General features: G+C 52.9%; 4 protein-coding genes across 4 annotated transcripts; 2 read left to right on the top strand and 2 right to left on the bottom strand.

Moving 5' to 3' along the window:
- Positions 1-5,298: 5,298 nt before the first annotated feature.
- Positions 5,299-6,756, top strand: COQ9 (Ubiquinone biosynthesis protein coq9, mitochondrial; the record flags this gene model as incomplete). The annotated part of the gene is made up of 2 exons (XM_062913167.1): positions 5,299-5,509; positions 5,839-6,756. The coding sequence occupies exons 1-2, from the start codon at positions 5,486-5,488 to the stop codon at positions 6,754-6,756; spliced, it is 942 nt and encodes a 313-aa protein (XP_062764431.1). The 5' UTR covers positions 5,299-5,485.
- A 22-nt stretch (positions 6,757-6,778) lies between these two features.
- smc6 (Structural maintenance of chromosomes protein 6) lies at positions 6,779-11,539 on the bottom strand. Its single transcript, XM_062913166.1, has 3 exons — positions 10,684-11,539; positions 7,381-10,608; positions 6,779-7,327 (listed from the first exon to the last, which is right to left on the bottom strand). Exons 1-3 carry the CDS (start codon positions 10,801-10,803, stop codon positions 7,175-7,177), a joined length of 3,501 nt encoding a protein of 1,166 aa, XP_062764430.1. The 5' UTR covers positions 10,804-11,539; the 3' UTR covers positions 6,779-7,174.
- QC763_505750 (uncharacterized protein) lies at positions 10,952-13,449 on the top strand. Its single transcript, XM_062913165.1, has 2 exons — positions 10,952-11,544; positions 11,602-13,449. Exons 1-2 carry the CDS (start codon positions 11,313-11,315, stop codon positions 13,347-13,349), a joined length of 1,980 nt encoding a protein of 659 aa, XP_062764429.1. The 5' UTR covers positions 10,952-11,312; the 3' UTR covers positions 13,350-13,449.
- A 71-nt stretch (positions 13,450-13,520) lies between these two features.
- On the bottom strand, positions 13,521-15,077 carry QC763_505740 (uncharacterized protein; the record flags this gene model as incomplete). The annotated part of the gene is made up of 1 exon (XM_062913164.1): positions 13,521-15,077. One exon carries the CDS (start codon positions 15,075-15,077, stop codon positions 13,521-13,523), a length of 1,557 nt encoding a protein of 518 aa, XP_062764428.1.
- Between the last annotated feature and the right edge of the window lie 1,600 nt (positions 15,078-16,677).

Genomic DNA, 16,677 nt, shown 5'->3' with positions numbered 1-16,677 from the left:
GTCGGTTGAGGGCGGGAGAGGTGAGGTGACGGGGAACCTTGGGACCTGACACTGGGGTGCGGTGCTGTGGTCGGGTGCTTTGGCTGCCAAAATGTGATTTTTTTTTTCTTGCTGACAAGAGTTGGGCAGGCTTGCGTTTGGCGGCTCGAAAAAGGTTCAAAGGCGCGCTGCAAGGCCGAAAAAAGCGGGATCAAGCCTCAGACGGCAGGTGCGAGGTACAGCCAGAGGCAGAGAGGGTAAGGCGATGTTGGATAGGGCAAAAAAAATCGCGTCGACAGTCCAGCCAGGTCAAGCAGCACTGAATGAAAGTTCTTGAGCCGGGGTGAGCAAGGCCGACGCCAGGGAGAACGCGTCGGACAGTGGCCCAGGCAGTCAGGCGCCGCAAGGATCGAGGTTGAATGTGGAGCTCTTGGCGGATTTGTGGAGGTTGCAAATGGCGCTCGTTGGGGTTGGGGTCTGCTCTGCAGTGGAGGGTGAAATGGCTTCCAGGTTGTCTGTCGTGCGACTATGTGACAAAAGGTCAGTCTGCAACCAGGAGACCAAAGAAATTTCCCCTTGATGGGAAGAAGAAGTTGTCGAGGTGGTGGACAAGGGATTGCTTCAACCTGGAACTGAGCCTCTCACCTCAGCTATCCCAATGTGCGGGCGGAGCAAACGGATGCCGAACGGAGCACTTTGCCTCAGCCAGGTGAAAGCCTGATACCTGAGGCAGAAGCTTGAAGGCAGCAAGACAGCCCAGGTCGGCTGTGGCTGATGAAACGGCGGAAACTCCACACAGACAGACGTTGACGGTTATACGAGAATGCGGAACCGTTTACATGTGCTGAGATGGTAATTACACATTATTACGGTACCATCATATTGAGGCCTGCGACACAGAATGCAACCACGACCACGGTAGCGCAGAGCAGAATAATGTACCGGCTACAACTGCGTGTGCCATAAAGGAAGCGTTGCAGCCCGGTGTGCCCCGTAACAATGGCTAATGAGCAGGGCGGCGGTGGTAGAGATGGAGATATTTGTCTTGCTTGGGTATAGATCTGTCTGATCACCTCATCTACAACTATTCATTAAGCAGCTAACATCTATATAGGCAAGCCCTAAGTGATGGGGAAGACAAATAGGTATAATTCATGGAGTTAGCTCTCCATCCTTTCCTTAGTTGCGTGTTTTCTTGCTGAAGGGTGCTGACCTTTCGCCTTTCGCATGAGGCTCGTAATCGATTCGGATTGCAACTGTGACAGCCCACTAATCTTTAGCGCAACAACACCAAGAGAACGGACTCAGATTATCGGGGACGGCCGGAGATCAGCCGTCTCTTCCGGTTCAGGGATTCCTTGTTACAGACGACCCGAGGGGGTCGATCTTGGAAAAGGCTCAAAAAATTGCTGGGCAAGGCTGTGGTGTACCTTGGTTACCTGGTTGTGGGTGAGGCTTGAGGCTGTCAACATGCCCACCTATTGTAGGGACACAAAGCTGCCCTGTTCCATCATGCTCTTCTGTGGTTACATACAAAAGTTTTGCCCCCTTGTCAAGTACCGCCCAGTGGTTCCTGTTTTTTTGGCTAGGCCAATTTCGGCCAAAATTCTACCGCAATTTCCCCCGGGCCAGTGTTTTCTACCTTTCAACACCACTTAGCCAGCCAGCCAGCCAGCACCACAATGGCTCCCAATCGCCACCTTACTACTGAAGAGCGTCAACGAATTCGTACCCTCTATTTTGACGGCCACCTTAGCCAATCCCGAATTCAAGAAACCACTGGTTATACGAAATACCAAATCCGCTATGCGATACGAGCCCCGGCGGCCGAGGTCGCCCCACGATCTGGCCGACCACGCGTTATTATAGCCGATCAAGAGCTCGAGCTTATTCGGTATGTGTGTGAATCAAAGGCACACCGTCGGATGAGCTTCCTGGAGCTTTCTATTGCCCTTTTTAACTCCCTTCTTAACTGGATTACGATTCGCAACGCTCTTTACCGCCACGGATTTCGCCGTCGAGTTGCTCGGAAGAAGCCTCCTATTTCAGAAGCCAACCAGCAAAAACGACTGGCCTGGGCTATAGAACATAAGGACTGGACTCTCGAACAATAGCGTACAATCCTCTGGAGTGACGAAACCTGGGTAGTTGGTGGTCCTCACCGCAAGCAGTATGTTACACGCCGAATCGACGAGGAATGGGACCCTACTTGTATCGTAGAAAAGCACCAGAGAAAAGGAGGGTGGATGTTCTGGGGCTGTTTTTACGGCTCAACCAAAGGCCCTGGTATCTTCTGGGAAAAGGAATGGGGATCGATCAATGAGCATTCCTACCGAAGGAATATCCTTCCCAGTATCCACGAATTCATTAACGATACCTTCGAGCAACACCATTTACAGCTTTCTTTTATGCAGGACGGCGCACCTGGCCATCGAGCGGCCGGTACGAAGAAGGATCTTGAGAATAGGAAGATTGGAGTAGTTGATTGGCCTCCTTTTTCCCCAGATTTGAACCCTATTGAATCCTGTTGGAATTGGATGAAGGATTATATTGAGGATAAATACGGCCTTGAAGAGAAGCCGTCGTACGCGAAGTTGAAGAGGTACGTGGAGGAGGCCTGGCAAGAGCTTCCGGAATCTTACCTTCAAACGCTGTTGGATTCGATGCCCAGTCGGTGTGAGGCAGTAATTGCAGCGAATGGTATGCATACAAAATATTAGCTATAGATATGGTGGTTATTTTGTAGAATACAATCGCCAGGGTGGCCCTTGACTAGCGCGAGTACTTGACGAGAAGGCAAAACTTACCCCTGCACCACAGTTGATCAGAAGCAACAAGAGTGGGAATCCAGGAAAGGTCGTTGACACATGCTGCGTGTGATGTTCTGAGCATGATGGAATACGGCAGCCTCGTCACCTTGATGGCTGCCTTTCTGACAAGTTGAATGGCGTCAAAAGAATTCGGAGTGGGTGGGGTACGAGCCCCGCCAGAACCAAAGATGCCGCTGGTGCTTGAGCAAACGTCAATTCCAGCCCTCCACCATCTCCGACTCGAGAGATTAAGACCTTCCGAACTTCTGTCTCCACTTCGCGCTTCATTTTCTGATTCTCGGACCCCAACGGCGTCTGCATAACATTCTCAGAAGGCCGCATTGAAGGACCTTGTAGTCGCCATGTTTGGCGCCCACAAAAGACTGAGAAAATGGGGTGGTGGATTGCTGCTGCATCCGACAGGGGGGCTTCTGTCCCGCACACACCAACGTGCTGATTGCCTCTTTTCAACCATGAATGGCCATGGTGAAGACTCGCAGCCAGCGGCCAGCAGCTCATCTGGACACCGATGTGAAGCCCGTTGCCGTTGATATTCCTCCATTAGCGGATAAGCATACAAGTGGACGGTTCTCTCATCTCTGATATCGACCTGACATTGGGACTGATTTTGCCCGTTTAACAGCACCTAGAATTCCGTTTGCAAAGCATCTCGGCGAGGGCCCATCAACGCTGTCAACCCCACCTGCCCTACCGAGTCGTCCCCCACGTTTGCAATATTCTTGAATCCAGGGGTACCTTGCGGTCACAGACAGCTGTTCAACTTCAGGGGTGCAATGGTGTCCCGATCAAGTCACGTACAGAAGCATGAATCCAACAAGACCCTTTCTGGTACGAGCACAGCAGCCCGGCTCCGTTTCCAATGGCAGACTCGGGATATTCTCCCGAGGTCAGCTCTTCAAAGACATTCCATGTCAGATAAGAAGTTTTCTATGGACGTCTCAGATCACTGTCCACAGACTGAGCTGGGCGATGTCATTGGTGGAAGCTGGCGGCTGCACTCGTGTCTCTCTCTACATGATGCCCCCCTTTCCCTTCAGCACATCCACCATCTTGTGGTCAATTGGGCTGATGCCGCGATGACACCGAGACGGTTGTCCCGGGTAAGGCTGGGTCCTTCATCGCCGAGTCGATCACTTGTCGTGCTGTGGAACATGGGGCCAGTATGACATGACACTCGAGATCTGCACAGTGACAACTACAAGTCAACATGGTGTGATGGATAAAAATTTCCATTCCAACGTACATATGCCAACCAACACCGAGGCAAGGAGCCAACCCCGCCATCTATTTTTCTGCCTGTGGGAGGCAGCAAGTACGATGGGCGAACCACGACGAAGACGACATAAGTACGATATATTGGTCTGCCTTACGAACCATGTGCCGCGCTGGGGAAGCCGCTGTTAACTTTGACGGTTGCCATCCACTTCACACAAAAAAACTCTTGGGTCAATGGTCACACGGCAGATGAAAAATGCAGCACGATGCGGACTGAGCTACCCAATCCTGATGCTGTATGGCCTTCTTCAAGCACGCCGTCAGCCATGGGCATCCAGAGCAATTTTATGCCCTTTTTTGAAAGGCCGGCACTGTCAGGCATGTCAGAATTCGGAGCGGCTCGACAACGACAGCGCTCTGCTCAGTCGAGCAGCTGCCTCTGGCGTCTCCAAACAAAAACGACCATGACCCACTGCCAACACCGCAGGTTGGGGACCAGTGGTGTGCTGCCGTCCGAGGAACCAGCAGTGCATGAAACCGGTGAGTCGGCTAATAAATGCGTATGCAACAGTACCATGGTGGAAGGCCGATTTGCGGGTGACAAGTTGGGAGTCTCAAGCAGAAGAACGGGTCTGGACCACTCCCAAGCTCCTCCTTCGGCAGCGGAGGATGGGGAGTGGAGCGGCCCGGGGACTTGATCCGGCGGAGACTGACCCGAATGCGGTTGAGGTTGATTTCTAGGCACGAAAAGACGATCTCTGTGAGGGATATGTCACTCAATCGCACAAGACTCTCTCGATGACGGCCAGCCCGTCACCTACCTGGCAGCACGACAGCATGACAGCATAGCTTACCGAAGGGAAATCGCCTAATGTCAGGTCACGGCATATGGCTCTTCTAGAGAAGATCCCGTATCTGCGGGCTTGTCGACTGGGCGGCCCCGCATAGCATAGGCGGCGGGCTGGTACAGCAGACGGCGGCATCATGGACGTCGATTGGGCGCAGGTTGGAAGCCCCATGTCGCACCTGACCCGACAATCTTCATGACTCGATAAGTTGTGGTAATGAATGGGACTTCTTGAAAGCTGTCGCAAGCAGAGAAAAAGAAAAGTGGATGAGTCGTGTGAGAGTCTCCGCGGTGGTAACAACACGGTGTGGATGCCTCTGTGATTGATCAGTTGGAATTTCGGCACGGTAACCCTTTCTCTTGGCTTCTTCAGAGGCCTTTAAGGTCGTTCCAGTTGGTGCTGAGATCGGTGTCGAAGCTGGATTCCGCGAGGCCTTGCATTAGTTTCCTGGTTTCATGCGTGCTATACCCCTTGTATCGTTCACGCCCGGCCGACACCTGCCATGTTGTTCAGGGACCCTCTCGCTGATCTTCTGATCTTCGATGGTTCCACGAGTAACCTGGGCCTGTGTATACAAACACAACCGCCCGAGTGGTGGCTCTGTCTGTCAAGATGTACGTCGTTGGGAATATCTTGGTAAGGTTTTGATTCTGATATCGCGTCAACCGAATCAATGTCCCAAAATTCCAAGGGTTGGGGTTGGTGAAGCAAGACCACGATCTGCCAGGTTGGGCTCAAAGTGGGGCAGAACATGTAGAGAACCACTTTTGTATTCCCTAAGCTAACTTGATACAGTAAAGTCTCAGTTGCAGGCACCAAGCTTTGACCACCACCGATCATGATATGATATCGCAGTTGACAGCGCCTTGCGATCGATCCATCACGTCACTACAGGAACCCCATACGGGCCATACGAACCACAACTTTCTGACCTATACAGTTCGAGGTCTGATAGGGAAAAAAAGCACCAAACAATGGCCTACCCGGCAGCCGTCAACTGCTCCGGCGCAGCCCGGCGCATCCTCCTCCTCCCCACCACCACCACCCGGCCGGCCACCCGATCCTTCCCCAGAAGACTCTCCGCCGTCACCTCCCGACCCATCACCACCCTCCCCTCGACTCCCCGAACCAAATCCAAATCAACCCCCAAAACCCAACCACCAACAACACCACCACCGCAACCCCTCCAAACAAGAAGAACCTACCACTCCACCACCCACCCCCCTCCCCCCAGCCCCTTCACCCAAGCCGAAACAACCCTCCTCACCACCGCCTTAACCTCCCACATCCACACCCACGGGTTCACCCTCCCCTCCCTCACCCTCGCCGCCCGCGACCTCTCCCTCCTCGACATCTCCCCCTCCTTCCTCGGCCCCTCCCCCGTCGCCCGCCTGATCCACTTCCACCTATACACCACCCGCACCACCCTCCCCTCCCTCGCCAGCCAGCACAGCGACCTCCTCTCCGGCCTCTCCGTCTCGGAAAAATTCGAACTCCTCACTTGGCTGCGCCTAAAGCAAAACGAGCCCATCATACAGCACTGGCAGCAGGCCCTCGCGGTCATGGCCCAGCCCTCCCAGGTCCCCGTCGCCGTCAGGGAGCTCGCCATGCTGGCAGATGAGATCTACTATCTTGCCGGGGATAAAAGTGTTGATCCGAGCTGGTACACCAAGCGGGCGGCCCTCAGTGGTATCTATGCCGCGGCCGAGTTGTTCATGACGACGGACAAGAGCGAGGGGTTCCAGGAGACAAGACGGTTCCTCAGGAGGAGGCTTCAAGAGGCCGAGGAGCTGGGCGGGGCGGTTAGGAGTGTCGGGGAATGGGTTGGCTTCACGGCGAGCGCGGGGGTCAATCTGTTGAGGAGCAAGGGGGTTAGGATATAAAGATGATGTTGGGATGGTGGGATGGACATGTATGAGTAGAAAAGGTGTCGTCAAAGAGAAAGAGACTTGGTCATTAGACGAGTTTGTATTATAACTGGATGTACAACCACTAACTAGCTGTGTGTTCAAAACCAATGAACCCATAAAACCTGCACGTGGAGATGACCCTAAGACAATGCCATTTGCACAAGAATTCCAATCATTATCATCCCTTTCCGCCATATGCACCAAGCAAACCTGTAGGAGTCTTTCGACATAGCACCTTGCACATGGAGAATTGCCAAACTGCCCCCTGATCCACCACAGAAAGCCCACCCAAATTCCGATACTAGCATTCCCTAACCCATAACTCCTCCCACTTTTGACACATGATGAAGCCGAGAAATATGCACAATGAAACCAACCAGGTATAAAGACCTCATGATATTGTTTGCATGCTGGTGAGTCGCTGTTGGCGTGGATCAACGAGTCGAATAAGTTTTACATCTTTTTCAGCGATGATCTTTGGGTCGATAGCGTTGGGTGTGATGAAGATGTATTGCCGGTTGACCGACCTTCGAGCAGCGGCAACCTAGATAACGTTAGCAACAGATATATATCCCTAGAACAACAGGCTGAGCTTACCAGCATATTTTGGCTAACAGCGCGGTTCACATTGTCCATGAACACATCAAACTCATCCAAGCACCGCAGCGGCGAACCCATGGCTTCCCAGATGGCCAACAGCATACAAATCGAAGAAAAGGATTTCTCTCCGCCGGATAACGTCTTGGTACTCCGTCCACTGGCACGTTTCTCGGTGTGGTCGGGCTCCACATGAACGTCCAGGAGCCTGCGCTTATGATCCAGCAGCAGCCTCCCTCGGTACCCGCGTTCGCTGAGGAGATATATGAAGTTCACACGCGACTGGGCGGAGATGTACCGCTGAAACTTGCGCCACTTGTCCAAACGTAGGCTCAACGAATGCTTGAGACGTTCGCTTGACTCCACCATCGAGTTGAGGCCATTGACTGCTTCGTCGTACTTCTTCCGAACCTTTTCGGCTTGCTCAATAACTTCCTGCTCGTTCAACTGGCGTCTGCTGGTCATTTTGTCGTATCGAGCCCGCAGAGCAAAGTACTGTGTATTGACGGACTTCTCCGTCTCGCCGTCTAGCAAATGCACGCGTTCTGGGCACACCTGAATGGCCTCCGCCTCTCTCTCCGCGATCCTATCCTTTTCCCTCCCAATACTTTCTTCCGCTTCCTTTTGTTCTGCCTTCAGTTGCTTATACGCGTCTTCACTGTCGAGCTTTTCTCGAAGCACAATATGCCGGTGCGTCTCCGCAGACTTGGCCTTTTCCTCTGCCTTATTCACACTGACTTCGCAGTCCTTGAGCTGCAGCTTCTGAGCTTTGAGTGCCTTGTAAGCCTCCTCGGCAAGTACGTTTTTCTGGTCTTTGGCCACAATAAGCCCAGTCACCTGTTGACCGTGGTGGGCTTTCTGCTCCAGTGCTTGAGCCAGCTGCTCACGCAAACTTTGGAGTCGGGCGTCAGACCCATCCCACTCGTCCAAAGCCACTTCGATCTCCGCAAGCTCTAGTTCGGTCTCTCGCAGCTGCTGTGCGAGAACGGCCCCCTCTTTCTCCGCTTTGGCAAGGGCTGTCTTGTGGTGGGAGTTTTCATCCTGGACACGTTTGTATTCAACTCGGAGAGCTTGGAGTTCCGACTCCAATTTTGACAGGGACTCCTTCAAGAAGGCCATCTGAGAGGCAGATTCCGTCTGCAGGCGCTTGGGCTGAGTCCCAATCCTGACCGGACTTGTTGATATGCCGCTCGGCTTCATTTCAATGCTTAGCCCTTCGTTCTTGGAATCATGGAATGTGATACATCTCTTGACATTGCGGGGCGGTGCCGTTCCATCCATCATCACGCTCTGAGCCGTTGTGCGCTTATGAATCAAGAGCACTTGTTCGATCGCGTGGTTGATAACAAGTGTATCCCGAACAGCTTGGTTGTCAATCTTGAGTACTCTCAGGATGGTGTCGAAGTCCGCATCTGGCTCTTTTCCCGCCAGATTGAGGGCATTTCGCTGGCCCACGAAGATGGGATTGCGGTTGCTGTCGATGTCGCATCGCCTCATCAAGTCTGCAAGAACATTCATGTCGGCTTTGCTGAAGACGACAAAACCGTTGAGGTTGTTGCCAAAATAAGACTCCAAAATCGCTCCCCATTCCGGTTTATGAAGATGCACGACGGTGCCCAGCGGGCCGATGGGTTTCTGCTGGAACCTCTTGTCGCCGTCAATGGCCTTTAACAGCCTCGGCATATTCTTGTGGTAAGCAGCAAGCGGCACACCGATTTGTGCCTGGGTTTTCTCAATCTCCTTTTTGAGATTGTGGATCTCCTCCTGCTTCTTGGTAACCCGTTCCTTAATGGGGTTTAGGGCCCTTGCCGAATCACTCATCTGGCTTTTGATCCGAGGAATCAGCTGTTTGTTGTCATCGATTTTTTGTTCGAGCTCCTGGACCCTGGCCCGAGCCTCGTCGCGCTCCTTCATCTTCAGGGTTTGGAGACCACCGTGTGCCTCCTGCAGACTCCTCTCTTCCTGCGCGATCTTTCTCTCGAAATCCTTGACCTGGTCAGTCATGGCTTTCCAGTTTTGGTGAGCCTCTCGCTCCTCGGCCTGGACCTTCATAAGGTCTGCTACCATGGCCTCCTTATGAGCCTTCGCCTCTTCAACTTTGGCCTGCAGCTCTGGCTCCTCTTCCTTCGCCCTCTCGAGCTTCGCCTTGGTGGTTTCCACCTCTTGATCCGCCTGCTCCAACGCTCGACTTTTCAAGCCGAACTTTTCTTCAGCCGAAATCAACTTGGTGGAGATCTCGGCGAGATTCGCCTCCTTCTGCGCCAGTCTCTTTTCACAGGTATCGACACGTGACCAAGCCAACTTTAAGCGCATTGTGTTGATTTTGTCGCGTAATGACCGCTCGCCTTCCAGAGTCTCCAATAAGCGTTCTGCGTTTGCCCGTTGCACTTTGAGAAGCTCGATTTTCTGCTCTTGATCAGGTATCTTGGTGTCTATTTGGCTCACATATTCAGCAGTCAGCTTGTAGTCGTTATCCAATTGCTGTAACTGGACGCCCTCGATGAAGAACTTGTACTTCTGCGCCTTGCTTGAGGCGTTGAGGAATTGCCGGGCGTTGTCTTGAGATAGAACGTTCAGTGGGTTGTCGACCTGCAGGGCGTAGTACTCCACGATTTGGTCAACCTCTTCCTTCTTCTTTGAGTGAATAGAGCCGGTGGCTGTTTTCAGGTTGAAGCCGCTCCCGCCAGTTTTGTTGAACCAACGCTCCACGGTGATGGAATCGCCGTAAATATCGTGCTGATAAGCATCAGGCCCCTGGTTCTTGATCTTGACAGTCAAAATAGCCTTATCCTCTCCTTCTTTGACAAAACTTTTCAGGCTACCACCGCGGTTCGTCGAGCTTGCCTTTCCACCAAGGCAGAGGGTGATTGCTGTCAAAACAGCGCTCTTTCCGCTGCCATTCTCGCCCACAACAAAGTTGAGAAGGGGCCCAAGCTCGCAGTTCAGTCTCGTGTGACACATAAAGTTGATGCATATGACTTGCTCAAGAATGCCATTTTCTGCGACCACATTTTCTCCTAGACGGTTTGGTCGCATCCGTAGCCGCTGGGTCGCCTTCTGGTCATCGGCAGCCTCAGTTCGCAAATGCTCGAACCCATTATCGCGCATTAACTCATACTGCGTTCTTGGTGGGGTGTCGGGCGAGGCAGCTCCTTGATACTCGGCTTCGTCATCGGGGTTGTTTGCACGCGTTTCATCGCGCACATCGGAAAGCCGGGCACGTTTTCGCTGGGTCAGGATTAGCACATTGTAAATGAAGAAGGAAGCACTGCCAGATGTGAGAGAAGAAGCTGGAGCACTTACAGATTCACCATTTAAATGCGAACGAGGCCGTACAGGCTCCTCTGACTCGTCATCTTCGCCGCGGTGGTGTCGCTTCCGCGAGGACTCTGCGCCAAGGTTATTGATTGTCCTCGACGGCATTTTGAGAACAATGGAAGTGCTGGTAAAAGGTCTCAGACAGCCGGCGCCTGGTCCCGGAGCTGTTTGTGGGTGCGAGTAGGTGGGCGGCGCAGTGCAAAAAGCCCCTCGAGACGCGTCGTTTGCGCGAACTTCCCCCCAGATCCAGTGACTTGTTCTTCTCCACTCCCGCCCAGAGCTGATAACAGGCGGCCCGTGCACACGCTAAACCCCACATTTACAGTGGATCGGATCTCAGGTTCAACTGCCAGGCTGGGCATGAGAAAAGTAAGGTAACTATCGTGGTCGACAAGAAGGCGTTGAAGTGTTGAAGTAAACTGGAAGATCGAAAAGAGATAGGTAAAATTTGAACTTGAACGGCCGTTTGGTGCTGTAAGGTACCTTAGGCAGCCACCCCTCACACAGGAAGGAAAGCTGGAAAGAAACAAGACCGAACGGCTGGCAGCTGCGTTTGGGTTGACAGGTCCTCATCGGAAGCGGCAAACGAACTCGGACGACAGGAAATAAACAATATGGCCAACGCCCCAGAGCTGCGTCCTGGAGACGAAGGGTTCGATGGTTTTCGTATGAGGCTGTCCGAGGACTGTGTCGAGTACATGCTATTCATCATTGGCGAAAAGTCAGACAATGATCTCCCCAGCTTGGAAGCCGTTAAGAGGGCCGCTGATAAAAAGCTGACGGAGCTGGCAAAGGAATACATATGGCAGCGAGAACCCTTCAAGCTCGAGACAAAAATCCAGAAAGGTGTGTGTGTACTTGGCATCAAGTAAATGAGACCATCCCAGCTGATTGCCCCTTTAGGTTCCGGGCTGTCCTATCTCCATGGAACAACCCACTACGGAGACAATGTGGAAGACGAGTGGCTCATTGTCTACCTCCTCCGGGAGCTCACCAAATCCTTTCCCAACCTTTGGGTCCGTGTCTCTGACAGCGATGGCGAGTTTCTCCTAATCGAAGCAGCCAAAGTCTTGCCCAAGTGGCTCAGTCCAGAAAACGACACCAACCGAGTGTGGATTCACCAAGGCAAACTCCTTATCATCCCCCTAGACAACACACAGCCCAACAAGAACCTCACCCTGACATCCGCCATCTCAACCATTACATCCAGGCCCTCATCCCTCCTCCACTCCCCCTTCATCGAAGCCGAATCCTTCTACCGCCTCGAGAAATACCCCTCAGCCATCTCCTCCACCACCCACCATGCCCTCGTCACCATCCCAAGGAAACTAGCCTACATCCTCCACTCTCGCTCCCAATCCATCGCCCCCGCTACCGAAGCCTTCTACCTCCGAGACCCCGTCTCCCTCAAACCCCTATTATTCCCCTCAATAACCACCCCCTTACTATTCCCCCCAAAAGACCTCATCACCATCTCCATCCGCTTTACCAAAGTCCTCTACGCCCAGCTCAAATCCCAGCACTTTTCCCCCCCACCTCCAGCATGGAAGTCATTACTTCACGCCGCCGAGGTCGAAGCCGCCACGAACCCCACCGCCGACTCTGCACAAAAGAAGCTTGCGAGGTTAGAGCTGGGTATGAAGCTCACTACGGGATTTGAGCTGCTGTGTGCCGGTGACAAGGCAGAGACTCACCCTAATAGAGTCGTTCGGGAGGTGGCGTTGCTACTGGGGGATCTGGCCGAGGATGGGGAGGAGAACATCCTGCCGTCTGATGAGCAGATTGAAAAGGAGTGGAAGGATACCGAAAGGGAGGATGATGATAGCTGGATGGATATCGATTACACTCAGCTTGAGAAGGAGCTCGCTGGCTCTGGAAGCGGCGGCGTCAAGGCCGAGAAAATAAAGGGGGGTAAGGGGGGCTTTGGCGACGCCGGCACTCAGGCGGATCTCCAGAAGATAGTGGAGAGATTTGAGGCGTTTTTGAACGACGAGGATGCGGGTGTGGATGGGGTTGTGTTGGGGGATGAGGATGAGGATGATGATGAGATGGATGTGGATGATGATGATGATGACGAGAGCGACGAGGATGAGGACTGGGAGGATGAAGATAAGGAAGTCGGTTTTGATGAGGAGCAGTTCCAGAGGATGATGAGGGAGATGATGGGGTTGCCTGGTGATGATGGGAAATCATCGGGTGCACCGCCAGTATCAGCAACAACACAAGACAAGGGGAAACAAAAAGCGGTTGTTGTTGAAGGAGTAGACTCAGAAAATGACGAAGATGATGAGGGTGACGAGGCGGAAGAGATCCAAAAGATGATGCAGCAGTTTGAGAGCGAGCTCAAGGGGCTGGGGGCACTGAGCTTGGACCCCAAAGCAACAGCCACAGAAAGAAGGATCAAAGATGTTGGAAGCTCAAGCAAAGAGCAAGAGATCAGCGAAAACGAGGAAGAGGAGGTGGATATTGACTACAACCTCGCCAAAAACCTCCTCGAGAGTTTCAAGTCCCAAGCTGGTATGGCAGGCCCAGCAGGGAATCTGTTGGGGTTGATGGGGGTTACCTTGCCCCGAGACGAGGACGACTCCGACGAGGAAGAAGAGACCACCCCTACCGCACCCATTACAGGCAAGGGTAAGGAAAAAGCATGATCTACTTATTGTATAATTATGTAGATATATAATGGTACATATACATTGCATGCATGTATGCTCGCTCATTCGTGTAATCCGTCAGGTTCGTTGTCTATCCCTTGATATTTCCTTGTTGCTCCCACTCCGTGCTACTATTCCCAGATTTCTTTAAAAGAAAAAAAAACAGCATTATTTCTTTGGTATCGCCATCTCCAACTCCCGCATTCTCTTTGCTGGACTCATCTCCCCTGTTGGTCGTGCAACGCTGTATTCACGTTTGCTCAGGCTCTTGGTGCTGGTGCTGCTGTTGGGTGTCGCGGGTAGGCTGGAGTAGGGGGTTTCAGGAGGACACAAGAAATCATCTGGTATCTCTGCTAGTTTCGCCAACACTACATTGAGCTTCCTCCGCGCTTCTAGCTCTCGCGTCGTGGAGTCTGGTCGGGGGCGGTAGAACTCGGCGACGATGCGGGTAAGGATGTGGTAGATCCGGTAGAATAACAGCCGGATGGGGGCAGACGGGAGGGCCTCTATTAATTGCGGGTTGAGAGTCGATAGGTAGTTTGATGTTGCCGTCATCGTTGACGCCGACGTTGCAGGTGGTGGAGGGGATGTCGCTGAAGCAGTCGAATTTAAACCCCTGAGAAAAGAGTCGGAAGGGGGTGGTGGCGGCAAGTCTGCCGGATCGCTAAACACTGTGGCAAACAGAGGGTCGCCAAAGACGCAATTTGACCAACTCTGCAGACCAGCTATTCTGATTCCTCTGTCGCCACTGTCTGGTATCCTTTCCACCAAGAGGTTAGAGTCTTGGGCAGCATCCACCACCACAAACTTCGGCACAGTGACGTCGTCCAAGAGGTATCCTAACCGCCGAAAGTGCCGTCGTATTGTCGAGTAACCCAGCACAACCGCCATGTCCTCCCCGTCTCTGAGAACACCTTCGAGCATGGAGTGAAAGGCCACCGACCAACTGGCCGCACCTCCCGTTCCAAATAAACCCCCGGCTCCTGGTTGTGCTCTTTGGGGTTGTGATGATTGTAGCAGAGGGATAACAGCTGCCAATGGACCAAAACGACCTGTTGGCGAGACCAAACCGGGTTGGATCAAGAATCGTCGGTAGAATGTGCCGATTTCGAAGTCTACTTGCTGTCGTTCGGGAGAGTTTGGATCCACTGTGAGCTTTGGTTCCAAGAGGGCTATTGCTGTGCCTTGACTTGGTTCATAAAAGGCGAATAGCTCGCGGAGGGCCGTTCTGGTGTCCTGGCCGTGTTGGACGAGGGATGGTAGCAGTCGTAGCAGGGTTTTCGAGTCTTGGTTCTGCTGTTTGCTGGTTTCTTCGCTTCCTCTCCTCGCTGACCGGGAGGAAGATGGTGTGGCTAATGAGAATTGTCGAGTGAGAACCTGGTGAAGCCAGTCTATTGCTGTTACCTCGGTGGCCACGCTGGCTTGTTCTGATCGTAGGGGCCGCCACATGGAAATTGGTGGAAGAACAAGGCGTAGAGATGTGTTGTCGGAAAGGTGGACTTGGTATATCCTCTGTGGCCTGAGACTTTGGAGTGGTTGTATTCTGGCGACGGTAACATCTTCAGGAACAGCTGAGCCCAACATGGCCCGGACACCCTGCTCTGATGGTAGTCGATACATGTTGGTATCGCTGTCTGTCTGGTTGTGACTGATGCCCCTGATAGAGCAAACTGGCATCGTCACCCGTCTAGAAGAGTGTTTTCCAAAGAGACAGGTACCTGACATATATATGTGTGTGTGTGTGTGTACTTCAGATTTGACGGGGCTTGACAGAGGGGGCAAGGGGCAATAAACAGTATCTTCAAGCGAGCGAGGTGCGGCCCTTGTGGATTCCCGATTCCATGCCTTGTCAGTCTTGCCGCTCCGCTACAAAGAACAAGTCCATTGAGCAGGAGTCACCTTGGTAGAGCCGGTACAAGCTCAGGAAAACAGGGATATCAGAAGTGTTACCAGCAGTAACAACAAGGCGGCCACACGACCTTGGACATGATGTTGGAAGCGAAGCGGACGCGAGGGCGAGGGCGAGGACGAGAACGAGGAGAGAAGCCAATGCTGTCGTCCATTGCTATTATTACAGTCATTATTATTATTATTATGCCCTCAGCTCTTTAGCTCTAAAACAAATAGGGATGTACACATGGGAAAAAACCACGATGACCAGGCGGGAGGCGGTTGGGTGATGGATGGATCTTCCTCTGCCAAGCAGCCCACATGGACGGAGCGAAGAATGCACGACGGACGAATAAGGTTTGCTGTGAAGCGAGAAAGCAGGACCAGGCCCAGCCTGAGCCAGCCTTTACCTTGACAGCCTGGTCACATACTGGCAGCAATTTTGCACGCTACTACGCCCCGTGAAGGGATGACAGCACGTCAGCCACAGCCGAAGTGTAACCACTGGTGTGATGCAGCCGAGACGTGCCTCCTGCTTCAGAGATACCTAGTGTAAGCGCGTCATATTCATAGATGGAAAGGCAGGAGGGAAAAGATACCTGGGAATAGGTACTTTGAACAACTTCGCTAAGTGAGACGCTGGGTTGACGGGTGGCTTCTGGGAAGGGGCTAAGAATTCGTCCACACCACCCCACTACCCCCCAATATCCCCGTCACCCCGTTGCTATCCACTAAAACAAACTTAACCGGGGCCCCAGGGTATTCCCGAATGGATCCCGAGATGGTTCCCGAGTCGTGGAGAACCACAACGGCCAGCTCGGGTTCGTTCAGAGGACGAGGTCAGGGTTGAAGTTCCATGAAAAGTTCCATATCACGGTTTTGGCTGGGCATGGCAGGACTTTGTAATTTAGTACACGGAGTACAGCGGTACATAGTGTAAACACTGCTTGATACAGCATCCCAGTCTCAGACGTCAGATCAGATCCCTAACCATCAGAGACATTGAATATGTCGAAATCGTCTTGCCAGGTTCCCTGGGGTAGCACAGCATGCAGCGGCTGCAGCAAAGTTGTGCAACAGCTCGCAACCACGCACCCGTACCTCTCCAGACCGCCCCCGCGGGTTGATGTACTGATGTTCAACCACTGCCGTGCAGATGTGATGCCGAAGCTCACATTTATCGAGATGACCCCATAGTCGAAACAGGAAGGTGCTGGGCCAGAGAGGCCAGAAAAGTGCTCGGTGAACACTCACACACTGAGAATAAAAAAGAGACGCTGGGGAAATAATTAGGAATGCCACTCGTGGGATGCAATGGCCGGCCGATGCTGGCGAGCGGTCAGAAGTCCCCCGTCAGGCAACAACAAGCGAACTGTGGCCCTGCGGCTGTCTGAATCTGGCAATGGTTTCGCTCTGCACGGATGCTGATTGCCGC

Source organism: Podospora pseudopauciseta (assembly GCF_035222475.1).
Source record: "Podospora pseudopauciseta strain CBS 411.78 chromosome 5 map unlocalized CBS411.78m_5.2, whole genome shotgun sequence".
NCBI lineage: Eukaryota > Fungi > Ascomycota > Sordariomycetes > Sordariales > Podosporaceae > Podospora > Podospora pseudopauciseta.
The sequence above is the reverse complement of the archived record's forward strand: the minus strand, read 5'-3'. Positions and strand labels throughout refer to the sequence as shown.

Coding starts and splice junctions, on each gene's coding strand:
- smc6 (XM_062913166.1), bottom strand. CDS start 10,803: ATGCCGTCGAGGACAATCAATAACCTTGGCGCAGAGTCCTCGCGGAAG. Junction 10,609..10,683: donor CGCATTTAAATGGTGAATCT/GTAAGTGCTCCA, acceptor ATCCTGACCCAG/CGAAAACGTGCCCGGCTTTC. Junction 7,328..7,380: donor CTGTTAGCCAAAATATGCTG/GTAAGCTCAGCC, acceptor AACGTTATCTAG/GTTGCCGCTGCTCGAAGGTC.
- QC763_505750 (XM_062913165.1), top strand. CDS start 11,313: ATGGCCAACGCCCCAGAGCTGCGTCCTGGAGACGAAGGGTTCGATGGT. Junction 11,545..11,601: donor CGAGACAAAAATCCAGAAAG/GTGTGTGTGTAC, acceptor TTGCCCCTTTAG/GTTCCGGGCTGTCCTATCTC.